The sequence below is a fragment of the Arachis stenosperma genome, chromosome 10 (assembly GCF_014773155.1).
Source record: "Arachis stenosperma cultivar V10309 chromosome 10, arast.V10309.gnm1.PFL2, whole genome shotgun sequence".
NCBI classification, from domain to species: Eukaryota; Viridiplantae; Streptophyta; class Magnoliopsida; order Fabales; family Fabaceae; genus Arachis; species Arachis stenosperma.
The window spans coordinates 66964145-66987929 of record NC_080386.1 but is presented as its reverse complement, the minus strand read 5'-3'; the positions used below and the strand labels follow the sequence as shown (position 1 = coordinate 66987929).

General features: G+C 39.6%; 1 protein-coding gene and 1 non-coding gene across 2 annotated transcripts; both read left to right on the top strand.

Annotated features, from left to right (window-relative positions):
- The first annotated feature begins 200 nt into the window (after positions 1–200).
- Positions 201–9572, top strand: LOC130957192 (uncharacterized). The gene is made up of 5 exons (XM_057884058.1): positions 201–434; positions 513–1359; positions 7802–7867; positions 9077–9137; positions 9452–9572. Exons 1-5 carry the CDS (start codon positions 201–203, stop codon positions 9570–9572), a joined length of 1329 nt encoding a protein of 442 aa, XP_057740041.1.
- LOC130959527 (small nucleolar RNA R71) lies at positions 9548–9653 on the top strand. Its single transcript, XR_009078601.1, has one exon. It is a non-coding gene; the product is annotated as a small nucleolar RNA R71 (small nucleolar RNA).
- Positions 9654–23785: the final 14132 nt, after the last annotated feature.

Below are 23785 nucleotides of genomic sequence, written 5' to 3'. Positions count from 1 at the left end.
GCTAACCCAGCAAGAACCATGAAGGCTCAATAAAAAATCTAGAAAGGTAAATTGGTCAATTGTCCAAGCAAGCAGTGGCTGAGAGACCAACTAGTTCACTTCTAAGTGATACCATTCCAAACACCAAGGAGGAGTGCAAAATAATTCAATTAAGGAGTGGGAGAACTTTGGAAAATGACAAAGAAGCTAACAAGAAGCCCATGGACAATGACAATACTAGCAGCAAGAAGCAAGCAAGAAAAGAAAACAAGATGGATCAGGAGAAACTCAAAGAGAAAGAGGAGCAGCTACAAGCTTTAAAGAAAGGGAAGCAAATTATGGAGGAACCATCACAAGAACAGAGGAAGGAAGTGAAGGCTTACACACCTCCTCTGCCATATCCTCAAAGACTACAAAAAGAACTCAAGGATAAAAAATTCCCCAAGTTCCTTGAGGTCTTCAAGAAGCTGGAGATTAATACCCACTTGCTGAAGTATTGGAGCAGATGCCCCTATATGCTAAATTCCTAAAAGAGCTCATCAACAAAAGGAAGCTGGCATGAGAAAGAAACGGTGCTTCTGACACAAGAATGTAGTGCTGTCATCCAAAGAGGTCTACCACCAAAGCTCAAAGATCCAGGAAGCTTTATCTTATCTTGTATTATAGGCAACAGAACACTGGACAAAGCTCTTTGTGATCTAGGAGCCAACATCAATTTAATGCCTCTTTCATTAATGAAGCAGCTTGCAATAGAGGAACTCAAGCCAACTAGAATGTCACTACAAATGACTGATAGATCACCCAAAATACCTAATAGAGTTGTGGAGAATTTGCTAGTGAAAGTAGGAGACTTCATATTTCCTGCTGACTTTGTTATTTTAGACATGGAGGAAGAAGGACACAACTCAATCATCTTGGAGAGGCCCTTGCTGGCCACAGCAAGGGCCATAATTAATGTAGAGAAAGGTGAGATGACACTCAGAGTGCATGATGAGAAGATGATCATCAATGTCTTTAAATCCATGAAACACCTCCCTGAGGAAGAAAAGCACATGAGAGTTGAAATGGTGGAAAAAGTAGAAAGGGGGTTACTTGAAGCCAACAACCAGGAGGAAATAGAAGTGGAACAAGATGTTATAGAAGAGGAAGTGATAGAAATCTCCTCTGAAGGCAAGACAGAAGAGAAGCCAAAACAAGAGTTTAAGCCTCTTCCCCCTAATCTCGAGTATGTGTTTCTTGGAGAAGCAGAGGCCTTGCCAGTGATCATAAACTCTTCCTTGAACATAGAAGAAGAAACAAGGCTGATTGAAGTGTTGAAAGCCCACAAGACAGCCTTGGGTTGGACGATTGATGATATCAAGGGCATAAGCCCTACCATCTGTATGCACAAAATTCTATTGGAAGAAGATTCAAGGCCTGTAGTTTACCCCCAAAGAAGACTTAACCCAACCATGAAGGAGGTGGTTCAAAAAGAAGTGATGAAGCTATGGAATGTAGGAATTATATACCCAATCTCTGACAGCCCTTGGGAAAGCCCAGTTCAAGTGGTGCCAAAGAAAGGGGGGATAACTGTAATATCTAATGAGAAGAATGAGTTAATCCTTACAAGGACAGTGACTGGGTGGAGGATGTGCATAGATTATAGAAGACTGAATGATGCCACAAGAAAGGACCACTTCCCTCTCCCTTTCATTGATCAGATATTAGAAAAATTGGCAGGCCATGCTTATTATTGCTTCCTGGATGGGTATTCCGGGTATAATCAGATAGTGGTGGATCCCTGACGTTAGGATTTTTGCCAGTAAAGAAGTTCATAAATACAGTCGCGTTGTAGATATAGTCTCTAAACTGACAGAAATCCCTTCGTGCAAACGTTTTGGTTGTCACAAGTAACAAACCCCTTTAAAATTGATAACTGAGTATTTAAACCTCGGGTCGTCTTCTCAAGGAATTGCAGGGAGGTATGTTCTTATTATTGGTTATGAATCTTGTAAATTAGGGGTTTTAGAAATAAGGGAGAAGTATGACAAGTAATTTAAATGGCAATTAAAAATAAATAAATAACTGTAAAATAAACTTTTGGCAAGGTGTAAGAACTGGAAGTCCTATCCTTATCAATTGTGATGAGAATTGGGTTTGAATCCCACTTAGTTAACCTTTACTAACAAAGGAAGGTTAAGTGGACTGATTAGCTTAATTCTCAAGTCCTAGTTAACTCTTGTGGAGAGGCTAGCTTTAGAGCAATCCTAATGCAATCAGAATCTACCCATTTCAACCACTGTTTTATTTGACAGCTCAAGCGTTACCAATCACTTAACCCAAGCCAAATGGGGGAAAAAATCTAAATTAAATTAAAAGCATTTGTATAAATAAAGCAAGGCAAAAGTAAATCTGAAGTACCTCAAATAATATTAATTAAGAAAATCATAACATGAATGTAGCATAAGCCAAATTGAAAAGATAAATAATAATTCAAGTAATAAAATAAAAGCATTAGAGTATCCCAAATGGAAGAAAAATATAAAGTAAAAGGAATATAAAACCTGGGATCGAGAGTCACTCTTAAAACTAAGAGAAGTCCTAAATCCTAATCCTAAGAGAGAGGAGAGAACCTTTCTCTCTGAAAACTACACTAAAATAATAAAAAGAGAATTATGAATGGCATCCTCATGAATGTATGCATTCCCCCACTTTATAGTCTCTAATCTGTGTCCTCTGGGCCGAAAAATGGGTCAGAAACAGCCCAAAAATCACTTCCAGCATTTTCTGGTCCGTACAGGTCGCGGAAAAGTGACGCGGCCGCATGGCTCATGCGGCCGCGCGGGTTGCGTTCCTGCCAAGTCACGCGTCCGCGTGACCCACGCGTTCGTGTTGCCTGGCATCAGGGCAGCTATGGCAAATTATATATCAAATCGAAGACCCGGACGTTAGCTTTCCAACACAACTGGAACCGCGTCGTTTGGACCTCTGTAGCTAAAGTTATCGCTGTTTGAGTGCGAAGAGGTCAGGCTGGACAGCATAGTAGTTTCTCCAACTTCTTGTATTCCTTCCACTTTTACATGCTTCCTTTCCATCCTCTGAGTCATTCCTGCCTTGTAATCTCTAAAAACACTTAACACATATATTAAGGCATCTAATGGTATAAAAGGAGAATTAATATTAATAAAATTAAGGTCAAAGAAGCATGTTTTCAATCAAAGCACATAATTAGGAAGGCAAATACAAAACCATGCAAATAGTATGAATAAATGGGTAAAGAGTTGATAAAATCCATTCAATTAAGCACAAGATAAACCGTAAAATATGGGTTTATCAATCCCAAATACCAAGAAAAGACATCCTTCACATGTCCATTTGGAGTTTTCACCTACAGAAGGATGTCATTTCGGCTATGCAATGCCCCAGCTACCTTTCAAAGGTGTATGCTTTCCATCTTCTCAGATATGGTTGAAAAATTCTTAGAAGTCTTCATGGACGATTTCTCTATTTTTGGCAACTCTTTTGAAAATTGTTTGCAACATCTAACTCTTGTATTGAAACGATGCCAAGAGACAAATTTAGTCTTAAATTAGGAGAAATTCCATTTCATGGTACCAGAGGGTATTGTTCTTAGGCATAAGGTTTCAAACAAGGGTATAGAAGTTGACAGAGCAAAAATAGAAATCATTGAACATCTCCCTGTACCTGTCAACGTAAAAGCAGTGAGAAGTTTTCTTGGGCATGCTGGGCTTTATAGAAGATTCATCAAAGATTTTTCAAAAATAGCCAAACCACTTAGCAATTTGCTAGTGGTTGACAATCCTTTTATTTTTTATGACAATTGTAAACATGCCTTTGAAACTTTAAAAAGAAAATTCACCACAACACCAATCATCACACCCCCGGAATGGGGACTTTCCTTTGAACTAATGTGTGATGCAAGTGATGTTGCAATTGGTGCTGTCTTGGGGCAAAAGAAAGATAAGCTGCATCATGTCATATACTATGCTAGTAAGGGGTTAAATGAGGCATAAAAGAATTATACCACCACAGATAAAGAACTCCTGGCTATTGTATATACATTTGATAAGTTTAGCCAATGTTTGATTGGTTCAAAAGTCATAGTATATACTGATCATATTGCCCTTATGTATCTTATGTCTAAACAGGATGCAAAGCCCAGACTCATCAGATGGGTGCTGCTGCTACAAGAATTTGACATTGAAGTGAGAGATAGGAAGGGGAGTGAGAATCAAGTGGCATATCATTTGTCCAGAGTGCCACAAGAGGCCAATCAAGATGTGCCACAGCAAGTGAATGAAAAATTTCCTGATGAACATCTTTTCCAAGTCCAGCAAGTACCTTGGTTTGCTGATATAGCAAATTACAAGGTGGGAAGAAAAATCCCTCAAGAACTCTCCAAGCAACAAGTGAAAAAGCTACTCAATGAAGCCAAGAAGTTTTTGTGGGATGAACCATTTTTGTTCAAAAGATGTCCGAATGGAATGATTAGGAGGTGTGTCCCTGAAACTGAGATGAAAGATATATTGTGGCATTGTCATGGTTCAGCCTATGGTGGTTACTTTTTGCCAGAAAGAACAGCAGGCAAAGTGCTTAAAAGTGGATTTTATTGGCCAACTCTATTCAAAGATGCTAGGGAGTTTGTCCACCAATGTAATGAATGACAAAGAGCTGGAGGATTGATAAGAAGGAATGAGATGCCTCAAAACTACATCCTGGAAGTAGAACTCTTTGATCTTTGGGGCATAGACTTTATGGGCCCTTTTCCACCTTTATACTCCTTCAAATACATCCTTGTGGCAGTAGAATATGTCTTAAAGTGGGTGGAAGCCATAGCAACAATCACATGTGATGCACAAATTATTCTTCAATTCCTTAAGAAGCACATTTTTACTAGATATGGAGTTCCTAAGGGTCTTGTCAGTGATGGTGGTAGTCATTTTTGTAACAAGCAGATGGAGAAACTCCTTCACAAATATGGAGTGATTCATAAAGTAGCTACACCATATCACCCTCAGACTAATGGCCAGGCTGAATTGGCAAATAGGAAGTTGAAGAAGATCTTAGAGAAAACAGTAGGAAGCACAAGAAAGGATTGGGCCAGAAAATTAGAAAATGCTCTCTGGGCATATAGAACAGCATTCAAAAGTCCTATAGGAAGATCCCCATTTCAGCTAATCTATGGAAAATCATGCCACCTTCTTGTGAAGCTAGAACATAAAGCTTACTGGGCCACCAAACTCCAAAATTTTGATCCTCAAGCAGCAAGAGAAAAAAAGTTGTTGCAACTCAATGAGCTAGAGGAATTCAGATTGGAAGCTTATGAGAGTGCAAAGATATACAAGGAGAGAGCTAAAATGTGGCATGACAAGAAGATCTTGAAAAGAGCGTTCAAACCAGGACATCAAGTACTCATATATAATTCTAAGCTCAAGATTTTCCCAGGCAAGCTCAAATCTAAATGGATTGGCCCCTACTTGGTGACAAAGGTTCTCCCTTATAGAAGCCATGAATTGCTCGATGAAGCAACAAAGAACAACTTCACAGCAAATGGTCAAAGGTCAAAGCATTACTTGGGAAGCCCTTGGGACGAAGAGATGGAGGTTCAGAAGCTAAGTTGAACAAGAATGAAGGATGTCAAGCTAGTGACATTAAAAGAGCGCTTGTTGGGAGGTAACCCAACCAGAGGTAGTTCTCTTTTCCTAACCATTTCAATAAAAAGATTAACTGAATTCATCTATATTGTAAGGAGCTAAGTTTGGTGTGACACACCAAAATAATTTAAGGGTGAATGAAAAAAGCCAAGTTTGGTGTTCCACCGAAAATCTCAACTAAAACACATTTAAACCCTCTGCATAAAAGGTTACTAGCTCCAAACAATCAGGAAACTTACTTAACCATTGTCTGTTTTCTTTTTTTTTTAGTTCTACTACCTTTAGCAAAGGTACAAGGTTTCATATATGGTTGACTTGTTGCATAAGGAACATCGGCAAGAAACTAAGTTTGATGTTCACACACCAAACTAAGTTCAAAAGCCTAACAAACAATTTCTGCATGCTAAATCAATTGCCTAAGGGCTTGGGAACAAGCAACTTTTAAGGATTATGTAGGAAAACATTCAACCTTTGGAAGGGATCTGCATCATCATCCAAAAGAGATACAATAGAGAGAAAAGATGAGGACAGAAGAAAAGCTGAGAGACATTCCCAACAGGTTGTATTGACACTTAATCCTTCTGCTGAGAAGTATTTTAACTTGGAAACTCCTATATGCCTTGCTGAAGTGTTCAATTAGGTGTAAATATAGATGTTTGCTAAGTATTCTAGCTTGCATAATGCTTGTTGTCATTCACTTGCTTAAATTCATGTCTTGTTTCCATTTTGCATCAATAAAAGAGAAAATGTTTGAAATAGAAAGTGAATGTCCAATGTGGTAGGAATTAGAATAAAGTTTAGTGGTGGTAATTGTTTGATTCAATGACTAGCTCAATAATAAAAGCTGCATAATAGAGTGCTCTTTGTAGTGTAAACTAAGCTGCTGCTATAAAGTCTTTTATCAGTGAACATCCCTTGAGAGTAAAGAAAAGTGAGAAAGAAAAAGAAAAGAAAAGCCAAGAGTTGGCAAAGAAGCAAACAATAAGGCTAGACACCAATAGCTTGGACCTTAGGACATATGCCTGTGGTGCTTTTGTATTCGGATATGCTTGGACAATTAGGTTCTGAGGAGTATTCCAGATCTGCTTCCTGAGCTCAGTGCTTTTCCTGGATCTTCAATTTCTCTTTTAGATTTTACAATTGAGCTAAGTTTCTTTCTGTTTTATTTCTGTTTAAATCTGCTGTAACTTACTTCATATTCTACCTCTCTGATTTATTGCTCTTACATTTTCTTGTTGAATTTTGAATCCCAATACCCAAATCCCTTTACTCTTCAAGCAATTTAAGTTCCTCAGCAATTTAGATTCAGTAATTTGGATTTGTTGCACTTTAAGCTTCAGCCATTTACATTTCTTGCAATCTGAGTTTCAGTCATTTACATTACTTGCACTTTAAGTTTAAGCTCTTTTACTTTCTTGCACTTTAAGTTTCATGTAATTTACTCTTCTGCACTTTTCTTTTCTGTCAATTTCCCCCTCTCCCTTTTATTTTCATGCAATTTAGCTTTTGTTGTCACAATTCACTCAACTCATCAACTGTTTTCTTAACTAAACTAATCACCTAACTAAAATTGTTCAACCCATCAATCCCTGTGGGATCGACCTCACTCATGTGAGTAATTAATGCGACCTGATACACTTGCCGGCGTGTTTTGTGAGGAATCGTTTTTCCCTCATCACAGCAATCTGTGTCATGGTGCAAGTGTTAGAAGCTAGAAATGAGATATTTTAGTTCTTTTTTTTCCTATTGTCACTAGAATAGAAAAGGTGGCTTATCTACTAAATTTAGTGAAAGTTAATTTTATTACATACCTAAATTGTTTAATGCTAAAAGTTTGACTATGTTTCTACTCAACGTTGTACTCATGGCACTAGTAACAAGATATCAAGCCACATTATTGTCAATCATTTATACCCATCATATTTTGGTACATTAGTTCTATTAGTAAACATCGTACAATATTGGAAAAAATATGTAAAAAATATTTTTTCCCTTAGGGAAGGAGAGTGTTCACCGCTGGCTTGATTTCGTTTGAATTCACCATAAGTGTTGTATCACTTTCCAGCCAACCTCACCAGATGTTATTGATGCTTTACTGCCATAGCATTATCAACAGCATCCCACATCAATGTCCACTTGGCCTGTCTCCCTGTTGAAACTTTTTTCAGGTGCCACTTCCTTATATGGCTGGCAAAATGATGAACTTACGAATAACGTTGTGCTATTCAAGGCGGGTAACAATGTATTAGTCAAACTGCAGCCATACCAGTAGCAATAAGTGGCATGGCGCAATAGTCAGAAGCCGAGAATGAGATATTTTTGTCTTTTTTTCCTATTGTCACTAGAATCGGGAAGGTGGCTTATCTACTACATGTAGTGTAAGTTAATTTGATTACATACCAAAATTTTTAAATGCTTAAAGTGTGACTAAGTTCCATCTCTACCTAACACTCACGGCACTAGTAGCAACATATCAAGCCACATTATTGTGTATCATTTATACCCATCATATTATTGTACATTTGTTCAATGAGTAAACATCGTACAATATTAAGAACAATATGTAAAAAATATTTTTTTTCTTCAGGGAAGGGGAGTAATCACCGCCTGGCTTAATTTTATTTGACTTTGGCAGAAGTATTACATCACTTTCTGCCCAACCTCACCATATGTTATTGATGCTTTGCTGCCACAACATTATCAACAACCTCCCACATCAATGCCCGCTTTGTTCTTCTCTCTGTTATAACTTTTTCCAGTGCCACTTTTTTATATGGCTTCCAAAATAATGAACTTGTGAATAATGTTGTGCTATTCAAGGTGGGTAACTATGTATTCGTCAAACTACAGGTATACCAGCAGCAATCTGTGTCATGGCACAAGAGGTAGAAGCTGGAAATGAGATATTTTAGTGTTTTTTCCTGTTGTCACTAGAATCGGAAACGTGGCTTATCTACTACATTTAGTGAAAATTGAAAGTTAATTTGATTACATACCTAAATTGATCAATGCTAAAAGTGTAACTAAGTTTCTACTCTACCTTATACTCATGGCACTAGTAACAACATATCAAGCCATATTATTGTCTATCATTTATACCCATCATATTATGGTACATTAGTTCAATGAGTAAATATCGTACAGTATTAAAAAAATAAGTAAAAAATATTTTTTCCTTAGGGAACGAGAGTGCTCACCGCCTGGCTTTATTTAATTTGAATTCACCACAGGTCTTGCATCACTTTCCAGCAAACCTCACCAGATGTTATTAATGCTTTGCTGCCACAGCATTATCAATAGCCTCCTACATCAATGTCCACTTTTCCCGTCTCCTTGTTGAAACTTTTTCAGGTGTCACTTTCTTATATGGTTGGCAAAATGATGAACTTGCGAATAATACTGTGTTATTAAAGGTGGGTAACTATGTATTTGTCAAACTGCAGTCATACGAGTAGCAATCAATGGCATGGCGCAAGAGTCAGAAGCTGGGAATGAGATATTTTGGTATTTTTTCTATAGTCACTAGAATCAGGAAGGTGGCATATCTACTGCATTTAGTGTAAATTAATTTGATTACATACCTAAATTGGTCAATGCTTAAAGTGTGACTGAGTTCCATCTCTACCTTACACTCACGGCACTAGTAACAACATATCAAGCCACATTATTGTCTATCATTTATACCCATCATATTGTCGTACATTAGTTCAATGAGTAAACATCGTACAGTATTGAAAAAAATAAGTAAAAAATATTTTTTTCCCATTGGGAAGGAGAGTGTTCCCCGCCTGGCTTCATTTCATTTGAATTCACCACAGGTATTACATTACTTTCCAGGCAACCTTACCAGATGTTATTGATGGTTTGCTGCCACCGCATTATCAACAGCCTCCCGCATCAATGTCCACTTGGAGAACATGTCCAGAGGGCATTGTCTAGTCAGCAACTTGTACCTCTCCCAAGCTTTATAGAGGGTCTCACCATTTTTCTGTCTGAAAGTCTAAACCTCCACCCTAGGCTTAGTCAGCTTCTTTGGTGGGAAGAATTTAGTAAGAAACCCAGTGACAACCTTATCCCAAGTATCCAAACACTCCTTTGGTTGAAAATCTAGCCACAGCTTTTCTCTGTCCTTCAAGGCAAATGGGAAGAGCTTGAGTTTGTACACCTCAGCATTCACCCCATTAGTTTTCACAGTATCACAAATTTGCAGAAAATTTGAGATAAACTAATTGGGATCTTCCTGAGGGAGTCCATGAAATTGACAGTTTTGTTGCACCAAAGTGACTTGCTATGGCTTCAGTTCAAAGTTGTTTGTAGCAATAGGAGGCACCACAATGCTTTTTCCATAAAGACCTGCAGTAGGAGCAGTGTTTGAGCCAAGCACTCTTCTGGGTTGCTCATTCCCGACTGGATTTGCCACATTGGCATTAACAGCATTATTATGATCCATAGTGGACTCTGCAACCTTGTACAGTGATGAGCGGATAATTTGTACGCTTTTTGGCATTGTTTTTAGTATGTTTTTAGTATGTTTTAGTTAGTTTTTAGTATATTTTTATTAGTTTTTAGTTAAAATTTACTTTTCTAGACTTTACTATGATTTTGTGTGTTTTTCTGTGATTTCAGGTATTTTCTGGCTGAAATTGAGGGACCTGAGCAAAAATCTGATTCAGAGACTAAAAAGGACTGCAGATGCTGTTGGATTCTGACCTCCCTGCACTCGAAGTGGATTTTCTGGAGCTACAGAAGCCCAATTTGCGCGCTCTCAACGGCGTTGGAAAGCAGACATCTTGTGCTTTCCAGCAATATATGATAGTCCATACTTTTCCCGAGATTTGATAGCCCAAACTGGCGTTCAAAGTCACCTTCAGAATTCCCAGCGTTAAACGCCAGAACTGGCACAAGGATGGGAGTTAATCGCCCAAACTGGCACAAAAGCTGGCGTTTAACTCCAAGAAGAGTCTCTATACGAAAATGCTTCAATGCTCAGCCCAAGCACACACCAAGTGGGCTCGGAAGTGGATTTTTATGTCATTTACTCATCTCTGTAAACCCTAGGCTACTAGTTCTCTATATATAGGACCTTTTACTATTGTATTTTCATCTTTTGATCTTTGGAATCTTTTGATCTTTAGATCTTTTGATCACGTTTGGGGGCTGGCCTCACGGCCATGCCTAGACCTTGTTCTTATGTATTTTCAACGGTGGAGTTTCTACACACCATAGATTAAGGTGTGCAGCTCTGCTGTACCTCGAGTATTAATGCAATTACTATTGTTCTCCTATTCAATTCCGCTTATTCTTGTTCCAAGATATTCATTTGCACCCAAGAACATGATGAATGTGATGATTATGTGACACTCATCATCATTCTCACTTATGAACGAGTGCCTGACAACCACTTCTGTTCTACAAGCAAACAAGGCTTGAATGTTTATCTCTTGGATTCCTGATACACGACGCATGGTTGATCGCTTGATAACCAAGCGCTCGCCTGACAACCGAGCCAGCCATTCCGTGAGATCAGAGTCTTCGTGGTATAGGCGAGAACTGATGGCGGCATTCAAGAGAATCCGGAAGGTCTAAACCTTGTCTGTGGTATTCTGAGTAGGATTCAATGATTGAATGACTGTGACGAGCTTCAAACTCGAGATTGTGGGGCGTTAGTGACAGACGCCAAAGAATCACTGGATTCTATTCCGACATGATCGAGAACCGACAGCTGGATAGCCGTGCCGTGACAGGGTGCGTTGAACATTTCTCTATCTTTATCTTTATCTTTTATTCATCATCCATAACCATTTGAGTTTGCCTGACTAAGATTTACAAGGTGACCATAGCTTGCTTCATACCAACAATCTCTGTGGGATCGACCCTTACTCGCGTAAGGTTTATTACTTGGACGACCCAGTACACTTGCTGGTTAGTTGTGCGAAGTTGTGTTTATGCCATGGTATTGAACACCAAGTTTTTGGATTCATTACTGAGGATTAATTGAGTTGTGAAAAGTATTGATCACAATTTCGTCCACCAAGTTTTTGGCGCCGTTGCCGGGGATTGTTGAGTTTGGACAACTGACGGTTCATCTTGTTGCTTAGATTAGGTGTTTTTCTTCAGAGTTCTTAAGAATGAATTCTAGTGTTTCAAGGTGATGTTCTTATCATCACCAAAGCTGATTGATCTTCATCAATTTAGCTCTTGAATGCAATGTCCTGCTGAAGCTTGGCTAGCCATGTCTAATTTCTTTAGACTAAAGCTTTAGACTAACATTGCAAGATTCCTGGAATTCTCATTAAGAATTTTGATACTTTTATTTTCTTTTCCACTTAATTTTCGAAAAAACCACAAAAAAATTTACAAAATCATAAAAACCAAAAATATTTTATGTTTCTTGTTGAGTTTAGTGTCTCATGTTAAGTTTGGTGTCAATTGCATGTTTCTGTTCTTCTTGCATTCATGCATGTGTCTTCATTAATCTTCAAGTTGTTCTTGATGATTTCAGTGCTCTGATCTTTGAATTCTATTGACTTGAGTGTTTTGTGTTTCGCATGTGTATTCTCATTTTGTTAGTGTCAGTAGTATACAAACTGCTAAGTTTGGTGTCTTGCATGCATTGTTTGTTTGATTTTAGTTGCATTTTAATTATTAAAAATCCAAAAATATTTTTAATTTGTGTCTTTTCAAGTCAATAATACAGAGAATTGAAGATTCAGAACATACAGCAGAGGAATTATACAGAAAAAGCTGGGCGTTCAAAATGCCTAGTGAAGAAGGGCAAACTGGCGTTTAAACGCCAGCCAGGGTGCCTGGCTGGGCGTTTAACGCCCAAAAAGGTAGTAGTTTGGGCGTTAAACGCCAGAATGTGCACCATTCTGGGCGTTTAACGCCAGGATGGCACAAGAGGGAAGATTTTGTTTTCAAATCAAATTTTTTTAAGTTTTCAAAATCTTTTCAAAATCAAATCTTTTTCAAATCAAATCTTTTCAATCAAATCTTTTTCAAACTTAATTTCTTTCCATTTTCAAAGATACTTGCTAACAATTAGTGATTTGATTCAACATTTTAAGTATGTTTCCTTTTCTGTTGAGAAAGGTTTAATGTTTGAATCATATATTTTCTTGTTAGCCAAGTTATTAATTTTTAAAATCAAATCTTTTTGAAAAAGTTTTTCAAATCATATCTTCTCAATCACATTTTTTTAAAACCAATCATATCTTCTTTATCACATCTTTTTCAAAATAGTTTTCAATCGTATCTTTTTGATTTCTAATTTCAAAATCTTTTTCAAAAATCAATTTTTTTACTTGATTTTTGAAAATCAATTAGTGTTTTTCAAAATGTTTTTAAAATCTCTTACTTAATTTTCGAAAATTCTTCCCCTCTTCTCACACTCTTTTTCTACCTCTACCTTCTATTTTTCCGTTCCTCTGACACCTCAAGGAATCTCTATACTGTGACATAGAGGATTTCATATTTCCTTGTTTTCTTCTCTTTCATATGAGCAGGAGCAAAGACAAAAGAATTCTTGTTGAGGCTGATCCTGAACTTGAAAGGACCTTGAAGCCAAAGCTAAGAGAAGCTAAGGCACAATTCTCTGTAGAGGACCTAACAGAAATCTTCAAAGAAGAAGAACCCATGGCAGCCGAAAACAACAACAATGCCAACAATGCAAGGAAGGTGCTGGGTGACTTTACTGCACCTACTCCCGACTTCTATGGGAGAAGCATCTCTATCCCTGCCATTGGAGCAAACAACTTTGAGCTTAAGCCTCAATTAGTTTCTCTAATGCAACAGAATTGCAAGTTCCATGGACTTCCATTGGAAGATCCTCATCAGTTTTTAGCTGAATTCTTGCAAATCTGTGACACTGTCAAGACTAATGGGGTTGACCCTGAGGTCTACAGACTTATGCTATTCTCTTTTGCTGTAAGAGACAGAGCTAGAATATGGTTGGACTCACAACCTAAAGAAAGCCTGAACTCTTGGGAAAAGCTAGTCAATGCCTTCTTGGCAAAGTTCTTTCCACCTCAAAAATTGAGTAAGCTTAGAGTGGAAGTTCAAACCTTCGGACAGAAGGAAGGAGAATCCCTCTATGAAGCTTGGGAAAGATACAAACAATTAATCAGAAAGTGTCCATCTGACATGCTTTCTGAATGGAGCATCATAGGTATTTTCTATGATGGTCTGTCTGAACTGTCCAAGATGTCTTTGGATAGCTCTGCTGGAGGATCTCTTCATCTGAAGAAGACGCCTACAGAAGCTCAAGAACTAATTGAAATGGTTGCAAATAACCAATTCATGTACACTTCTGAAAGGAATCCTGTGAACAATGGGACTAATCAGAAGAAATGAGTTCTTGAGATTGATACTCTGAATGCCATATTGGCTCAGAACAAAATATTGACTCAGCAAGTCAATTTGATTTCTCAAAGTCTGTCTGGAATGCAAAACGCACCAGGTAGTACTAAGGAAGCTTCATCTGAAGAAGAAGCTTATGATCCTGAGAACCCTTCAATGGAAGAGGTGAATTACATGGGAGAACCCTATGGAAACACCTACAATCCTTCATGGAGAAATCATCCAAATCTTTCATGGAAGGATCAACAGAGACCTCAACAAGGTTTCAACAACAATAATGGTGGAAGAAACAGGTTTAGCAATAGCAAGCCTTTTCCATCATCTTCTCAGCAACAGACAAAGAGTTCTAAGCAGAACACCTCTGACTTAGCAACCATGGTCTCTGATCTAATCAAAACCACTCAAAGTTTCATGACTGAAACAAGATCCTCCATTAGAAATTTGGAGGCACAAGTGGGACAGCTGAGTAAGAAAATTACTGAATTCCCTCCTAGTACTCTTCCAAGCAATACAGAAGAAAATCCAAAAGGAGAGTGCAAAGCCATCAACATGGCCGAATTTGGAGAGGAGGAAGAGGCAGTGAACGCCACTGAGGAAGACCTCAATGGACGTCCACTGGCCTCCAATGAGTTCCCCAATGAGGAACCATGGGAATCTGAGGCTCAAAATGAGACCATAGAGATTCCATTGGATTTACTTCTGCCATTCATGAGCTCTGATGAGTATTCTTCCTCTGAAGAGGATGAGTATGTCACTGAAGAGCAAGTTGCTAAATACCTTGGAGCAATCATGAAGTTAAATGACAAGTTATTTGGAAATGAGGTTTGGGAGGATGAACCCCCTTTGCTCACCAAAGAACTGGATGACTTGTCTAGGCAGAAACTACCTCAAAAGAGACAAGATCCTGGAAAGTTCTCAATACCTTGTACCATAGGCACCATGACCTTCAAGAAGGCCTTGTGTGACCTAGGGTCAAGTGTAAATCTCATGCCTCTCTCTGTAATGGAGAAGCTAGGGATCTTTGAGGTGCAAGCTGCAAAAATCTCACTAGAGATGGCAGACAACTCAAGAAAACAAGCCTATGGACTTGTAGAGGATGTTCTGGTAAAAGTTGAAGACCATTACATCCCTGCTGAATTCATAGTCTTAGAAACTGGGAAGTGCATGGATGAATCCATCACCCTTGGCAGACCCTTCCTAGCCACAGCAAAGGCTGTGATTGATGTTGATAGAGGAGAATTGATCATTCAAGTGAATGAAGAATCCTTTGTGTTTGAGGCTCAAGGATATCCCTCTGTCACCATGGAGAGGAAGCATGAAGAGCTTCTCTCAAAACAGAGCCAAACAGAGCCCCCACAATCAAACTCTAAGTTTGGTGTTGGGAGGCCAAAACCAAATTCTAAGTTTGGTGTTGAACCCCCACATTCAAACTCTAAGTTTGGTGTTGGGAGGTTCCAACATTGCTCTGAACATCCCTGAGGCTCCATGAGAGCCCTCTGTCAAGCTACTGACATTAAAGAAGCGCTTGTTGGGAGGCAACCCAATGTTATATTTTTATCTATTTTCCTTTGTTATTTTATGTTTTTTTTGTAGGTTGATGATCATGAGAAGTCACAAAATCAATGGAAAAAGCAAAAACAGAATGAAGAACAGAAAGAAAAACAGCACACCCTGGAGGAAGAACCTGCTGGCGTTTAAACGCCAGTAAGGCTAGCAGATGGGCGTTTAACGCCCAGTCTGGCACCATTCTGGGCATTTAACGCCAGAAAGGGGCACCAGACTGGCGTTAAACGCAAGTAAAGGGCAAGAAGATGGCGTTAAACGCCAGAAATGGGCACCAGCCCGGCGTTTAACGCCAGAATTGGCACAAAGAGCAATTTTGCTCGCCACTTGGTGCAGGGATGACTTTCCTTGACACCTCAGGATCTGTGGACCCCACAGGATCCCCACCTACCCCACCACTCTCTCTCTTCTTCACCCATTCACCAATCACCTCAACACCTATTCCCCAAAAACCCTTCACCTATCAAATCCCATATTTCTCTTCACCACTCACATCCATCCTTCATAAAACCCCACTGATGAGCGGATAATTTGTATGCTTTTTGGCATTGTTTTTAGTATGTTTTTAGTATCTTTTAGTTAGTTTTAGTATATTTTTATTAGTTTTTAATTAAAATTCACTTTTCTGGACTTTACTATGAGTTTGTGTGTTTTTCTGTGATTTCAGGTATTTTCTGACTGAAATTGAGGGTCCTGAGCAAAAATCTGATCCAGAGACTGAAAAGGACTGCAGATGCTGTTGGATTCTGACCTCCCTGCACTCAAAGTGGATTTTCTGGAGCTACAGAAGCCCAATTGGCGCGCTCTCAACGGCATTGGAAAGTAGACATCCTGGGCTTTCCAGCAATATATAATAGTCCATACTTTGCCCAAGATTTGATGGCCCAAACCGGCGCTCAAAGTCACCTACAGAAATTCCAGCGTTAAACGCCGGAACTGGCATAAAATTTGGAGTTAAACGCCCAAACTGGCATGAAAGCTGGCGTTTAACTCCAGAAAAGGTCTCTACACGAAATTCCTTCATTGCTCAGCCCAAGCACACACCAAGTGGGTTCGGAAGTGGATTTTTCTGTCATTTACTCAATTCTGTAAACCTTAGGACACTAGTTTACTACTTATAGGATCTTTTGACATTGTATCCGTACCTTATGACCTCATAACAATTTGTACACGTTTCTTTCCACAGTATGAGCCTCTAAACCCCATGGTTGGGGGTGAGGAGCTCTGCTGTGTCTTGATGGATTAATGCAATTACTACTGTTTCTTATTCAATCATGCTTGCTTCCATTCTAAGATAACACTTGTTCTTAATCCGGATGAATGTGATGATCCGTGACAATCATCATCATTCTCAACTATGAACACGTGCCTAACAACCACCTCTGTTCTATCTTAGATTGAGTAGTTATCTCTTGGGTTCTTTAATCGGAATCTTCGTGGTATAGGCAGGACCTGATGGCAGCATTCAAGAGAATCCGGAAGGTCTAAACCTTGTCTGTGGTATTCTGAGTAGGATTCAATGATTGAATGACTGTGATGTGCTTCAAACCTGTAACCTACTGGGCGTTAGTGACAGACGCAAAAGAGGGATTCTATTCCGGTAGGGGAGGGAACCAAACCGGTGATTGGCAGTACTGTGACAGAGTGCGTGCATTAGCTTTCACTGCGAGGATGGGAGGTAGCCATTGACAACGGTGAAACCCTACACGAGCTTGCCATGGAAGGAGACTTGTGTGTTTGATGAAGAAGACGGTAGGAAAGAAGAGATTCAGAAGATGGAGCATCTCCAAACCTCAGCCTATTCTCCATTACTGCAAAACAAGTAACCATTTCATGTTCTTTTGCTTTTCACAATCAATCCTGATAATTTCTGATATCCTGACTAAGATTTACAAGATAACCATAGCTTGCTTCAAGCCGACAATCTCCGTGGGATCGACCCTTGCTCACGCAAGGTATTACTTGGACGACCCAGTGCACTTGCTGGTTAGTTGTGCGGGATTGCAAAAGTGTTATTGCAATTTCGTGCACCAAGTTTTTGGCGCCGTTGCCGGGGATTGTTCGAGTTTGGACAACTGACGGCTTATCTTGTTGCTTAGATTAGGACTGTTTATTTTTGTTAGTTTAGAGTCTAGTTTCATATTCTAAGTTTGGTGTCAATTGCATGCTTTTATTTTTCTTTTAAAATTTTCGTTTTTGCATAGTCTTAGTCCCTTTTTGATTCATAAAAATTCTAAGTTTGGTGTCCTCTTTGTGTTTTTCCTTTAAAATCTTCGAAAAAAAAATTAGTGTTTGATTTTCTAAAATTCTAAGTTTGGTGTCTTTTTGTGTTTTTCTCTTTCCTCTTTTTAAGAATCAAATCTTTTTCATAAAAAAATTTTCAATCATATCTTCTTAATTGCTGTTTTCAAAATCTTTTTTTTACTAATTGATTCAGTTCTCAAATTGCTTTGATCTCATTTTCCCTTTTGATTTTCGAATTTTTTTTATTTAAATTTCTTTTTATTTTATTTTTTTTCGGTTATTTCAAAAAAAAAATATATAAACAAAATTTATCTCTTTGCAATTATTATCATTTCCCTTTTGTCCATCATGGACTCAAGTGGAATTAATCAGTCCAAAAGGACTCTGGGGTCATATGCTAACCCCATTACAGCTGCATATGGGAGTAGCATCTGTATACCTCCCATCAAAGCAAGCAGCTTTGAGCTGAACCCTCAACTCATTATCATAGTGTAGCAAAATTGCCAGTATTCCGGTTTTCCACAGGAAGAACCTACTGAGTTTCTGGCACAATTTTTACAAATTGCTGACACAGTACATGATAAAGAGGTGGATCAGGATGTCTACAGACTATTACTGTTTCCATTTGCTGTAAAAGATCAAGCTAAAAGGTGGTTAAATAACCAACCTACAGCAAGCATAAAGACATGGAAACAGTTGTCAGACAAATTCCTGAATCATTTTTACCCTCCAAAGAGGATGACACAGCTAAGGCTGGACATCCAAGGCTTTAAACAAGAGGATAATGAATCCCTTTATGACGCCTGGGAGAGGTATAGAGGTATGCTAAGGAAATGTCCCTCTGAAATGTTTTCAGAGTGGGTCCAGTTAGACATTTTCTACTATGGGCTTACAGAAAAAGCTCAGATGTCTTTAGACCACTCAGCTGGTGGATCTATACACATGAGGAAGACAATTGAAGAAGCTCAAGAGCTCATAGACACTGTTGCTAGAAACCAATACTTATATTCTAGCAATGAGTTCGTTCCAAAGGAGGAGGTCATGGCATTAGTCACTGATCCTAATCCTCAGGAACAGATGAATGAGCTTAATCAACAGTTGCTCCTGATGACAGAACAGTTAGCAGAATTTAAAAATGCTCCATGATACTAAGGTTGCTAATAAGAGCATAGAACTGCAGTTGAATCAAGCAAAACAACAAATATCTAAACAAATAACAGAGGAATGTCAAGCAGTTCAATTGAGGAGTGGGAAGACCTTGAATAACACTGTTCAAAAGAGCAAAAAGCCAAACAAGGAACAATTGACAGAGGACAACCAAACCTCTGTTCAAAATCCCTCTGAGGACAGTAAGAGCCCAGAGAGGAATATTGGCGTTCAAACGCCAGAAAGGGAAGGAAAGCTGGCGTTAAACGCCCATTCCTTGCCCAGTTCTGGCGTTCAAACGCCAGAAAAGGAAGGGAAGTTGGCGTTTAACGCCCAAACTTCACCCATTCCTGGCGTTCAAACGTCAAGGGAGGATCAGACACCTGAGAGTGCTGACAGTAATCCCTCTAACAAGGCTTCTTCAACCACTTCTGTAAGGAATAAACCTGCAGCATCTAAGGTTGAAGAATATCAAGCCAAGATGCCTTATCCTCAGAAACTCCGCAAAGCGGAACAGGATAAGCAATTTGCCCGCTTTGCAGACTATTTAAGGACTCTTGAAATAAAGATTCCTTTTGCAGAGGCACTTGAGCAAATACCTTCTTATGCTAAGTTCATGAAGGAAATCTTAAGTCATAAGAAGGATTGGAGAGAAACTGAAAAAGTGTTTCTCACTGAAGAATGCAGTGCAGTCATTCTAAAAAGCTTACCAGAAAAGCTTCAAGATCCTGGAAGCTTTCTGATACCATGCACATTGGAAGGCACTTACACCAAGGTAGCCTTATGTGATCTTGGAGCAAGTATCAATTTAATACCTGCATCCACTATCAGAAAGCTTGGGTTGATTGGAGAAGTCAAACAAACCAGGATATGCCTCCAACTTGCTGATGGCTCCATTAAACACCCATCAGGCATAATAGAGGACATGATTGTCAAGGTTGGGCCATTTGCCTTTCCAACTGACTTTGTGGTGCTGGAAATGGAGGAGCACAAAAGTACAACTCTCATTCTAGGAAGACCTTTTCTAGCAACTGGACGAACTCTCATTGATGTACAAAAGGGGGAAGTAACCTTGAGAGTCAATGAGGATGAGTTCAAGTTGAATGCTGTAAAAGCTATGCAGCATCCAGACACACCAGAGGACTGCATGGACGCTGACATTATTGACTCTCTGGTAGAAGAGATCAATATGGCTAAAAGCCTAGAATCAGAGCTTGAGGACATCTTCAAAGATACTCAACCTGATCAGGAAGAGCCAGAGGAGGCAAAGGAATTTTTGAAAATTCCTCAGGAGGAGGATAAGCCTCCTAAGCCTGAACTCAAACCATTACCACCATCCCTGAAATATGCATTTCTGGGGGAGGGTGAAACTTTTCCAGTAATTATAAGCTCTGCCTTAAATTCACAGGAAGAGGAAGCACTGATTCAAGTGCTAAGGACACACAAGACAGCTCTTGGGTGGTCCATAAGTGATCTCAAGGGCATTAGCCCAGCCAGATGCATGCACAAGATCCTATTGGAGGATAATGCCAAACCAGTGGTCCAACCACAGAGAAGGCTAAAACCTGCCATGAAGGAGGTGGTGCAGAAAGAGGTCACTAAATTACTAGAGGCTGGGATTATTTATCCTATCTCTGACAGCCCCTGGGTGAGCCCTGTCCAAGTTGTTCCCAAAAAGGGAGGCATGACAGTGGTTCATAATGAAAAAATGAACTGGTTCCTACAAGAACAGTCACAGGGTGGCGCATGTGTATTGATTACAGAAGACTCAATACAGCCACCAGAAAGGATCATTTTCCTTTACCATTCATAGACCAAATGCTAGAAAGACTAGCTGGTCATGATTACTACTGCTTTTTGGATGGCTATTCAGGCTACAACCAAATTGCAGTAGATCCTCAGGACCAAGAGAAAACAGCATTTACTTGCCCTTCTGGCGTGTTTGCCTACAGAAGGATGCCTTTTGGTCTGTGCAATGCACCTGCAACCTTTCAGAGGTGCATGCTCTCTATCTTCTCAGATATGGTAGAGAATTTCTGGAAGTCTTCATGGATGACTTCTCAGTATATGGAGACTCATTCAGCTCCTGTCTTAACCACCTATCACTTGTCCTGAAAAGATGCCAAGAGACTAACCTAGTTTTAAACTGCGAGAAATGTCACTTTATGGTGACTGAAGGAATTGTCCTTGGGCACAAAATTTCAAACAGGGGAATAGAGGTGGATAAGGCAAAGGTAGAGGTAATTGAAAAATTACCACCACCTGCCAATGTTAAGGCAATCAGAAGCTTTCTGGGCATGCAGGATTCTACAGAAGGTTTATTAAGGACTTTTCGAAAATTGCTAAACCTCTGAGTAACCTGTTAGCTGCTGACACACCATTTGTGTTTGACACACAGTGTTTGCAGGCATTTGAGACCCTGAAAGCTAAACTGGTCACAGCACCAGTCATCTCTGCACCAGATTGGGCATTACCATTTGAATTAATGTGTGATGCCAGTGATCATGCCATTGGTGCAGTGTTGGGACAGAGGCATAACAAACTTCTGCATGTCATTTATTATGCTAGCCGTGTTCTAAATGATGCACAGAAGAATTAAACAACCACAGAAAAAGAATTACTTGCAGTGGTATATGCCATTGACAAGTTTAGATCCTACCTAGTGGGATCAAAGGTGATTGTGTACACTGACCATGCTGCTCTTAAATACTTACTCACAAAGCAGGATTCAAAACCCAGGCTTATAAGATGGGTGTTGCTTCTGCAAGAGTTTGATATAGAAATAAGAGACAGAAAAGGGACAGAGAATCAAGTAGCTGATCATCTGTCCAGAATAGAACCAGTAGCTGGGGCGTCCCTCCCTTCTACTGAGATCTCTGAGACTTTCCCAGATGAGCAACTCTTTGTCATCCAGGAAGCTCCATGGTTTACAGATATTGCAAACTATAAAGCTGTGAGGTTCATACCCAAAGAGTACAGTTATGTGCAGAGAAAGAAATTAATTTCAGATGCCAAATACTACCTTTGGGATGAACCATATCTCTTTAAGAGATGTGCTGACGGAGTGATCCGCAGGTGTGTACCCAGAGAGGAAGCACGAAGGATCCTATGGCACTGCCATGGATCACAGTATGGAGGACATTTTGGAAGTGAGCGAACAGCCACTAAAGTTCTCCAGTGCGGCTTCTACTGGCCTACTCTCTATAAAGATTCCCGAGAGTTTGTGCGTAACTGTGACAGTTGCCAAAGAGCTGGTAACCTGCCTCACGGATATGCCATGCCTCAACAAGGAATATTAGAGATAGAATTGTTTGATGTATGGGGAATTGATTTCATGGGACCATTCCCACCATCATACTCAAACACTTACATTCTGGTGGCAGTGGACTATGTATCTAAATGGGTAGAAGCAATTGCTATACCCACTAATGATACCAAGACTGTGCTGAAATTCCTCCAGAAAAATATTTTCAGCAGGTTTGGCGTCCCCAGAGTGCTAATCAATGATGGGGGCACTCATTTCTGCAATAAACAGCTATACTCTGCTATGGTTAGATATGGAATCAGCCATAAAGTGGCAACTCCGTATCATCCACAGACAAATGGGCAAGCTGAAGTCTCTAACAGAGAGCTAAAAAGAATCCTGGAACGGACTGTAATGGTCCGAAGAAAGGATTGGGCAAAGAGCTTGGATGATGCTCTGTGGGCATACAGAACAGCATTCAAGACTCCTATAGGAACCTCTCCATACCAATTGGTGTATGGGAAGGCCTGTCATTTGCCTGTGGAACTGGAACATAAAGCCTACTGGGCAACCAGATTCCTAAACATGGATGCACAGTTAGCTGGTGAGAAAAGACTGCTCCAGCTAAATGAGCTAGAGGAGTTCAGACTCAATGCCTTTGAAAATGCAAAAATTTATAAGGAGAAGGCAAAGAAGTGGCATGACAAGAAATTGTCAACCAGAGTCTTTGAGCCAGGACAAAAAGTTCTGCTCTTCAACTCCAGGCTCAAATTGTTTCCAGGAAAACTCAAGTCCCGGTGGAGGGGTCCATATGTGATTACAGGAGTATCACCATATGGATATGTTGAGCTTCAGGATATTGATTCTGACAAGAAGTTCATTGTTAATGGACAGAGGATCAAGCACTATCTTGAAGGAAATTTTGAGCAGGAATGCTCAAAACTGAGACTTGAGTGATTCTCAGTGAAAGTCCAGCTAAAGACAGTAAAGAAGCGCTTGCTGGGAGGCAACCCAGTCATTAGGAAGGTGTATGATTAGTTCTTACAGAGGCAAGTATCAAAATGAAGGAATTCACAGAGTTACAGAAGGATTCAGCTCAAAAAGCAGAGAAAATGAGCTTACTGGCGAAAAAACGCCAGTAAGGGCATTTTGGGCGTTAAACGCCAGAATGGGCACCATTCTGGGCGTTTAACGCCATAATGGTACCATTTTGGGCGTTAAACGCCAGAATGGGCACCATTCTGGGCGTTTAACGCCAGGTGTGCAGCATCCTGGGCGTTTTGGAAAAACGCCCAGTGATAAAGGATTTCTGGCGTTTAACGCCAGCCAGGGCACCTGGCTGGGCGTTAAACGCCCAAAAGGGGTAGCAAATGGGCGTTAAACGCCAGAATGGGTGCCATTCTGGGCGTTTAACGCCAGAAAGGTGGGGGGACCACATTTTTGTTTTCAACTCAATTTTTTCAAACTTTCCTCTTTTTAACCATACTCTTCTACATAAATGCACTTCAACCTTTCATTATTCACTTTCAAATCTTCACAAATCAAAATCATTCTTCAAATCTATTTCAAATTAATCCCAAATCTTCTTCAAAAACTC

Coding starts and splice junctions, on each gene's coding strand:
- LOC130957192 (XM_057884058.1), top strand. CDS start 201: ATGGACAATGACAATACTAGCAGCAAGAAGCAAGCAAGAAAAGAAAAC. Junction 7,868..9,076: donor CGTTGTGCTATTCAAGGCGG/GTAACAATGTAT, acceptor GTCAAACTGCAG/TCATACGAGTAGCAATCAAT. Junction 9,138..9,451: donor GCTGGGAATGAGATATTTTG/GTATTTTTTCTA, acceptor AATTCACCACAG/GTATTACATTACTTTCCAGG.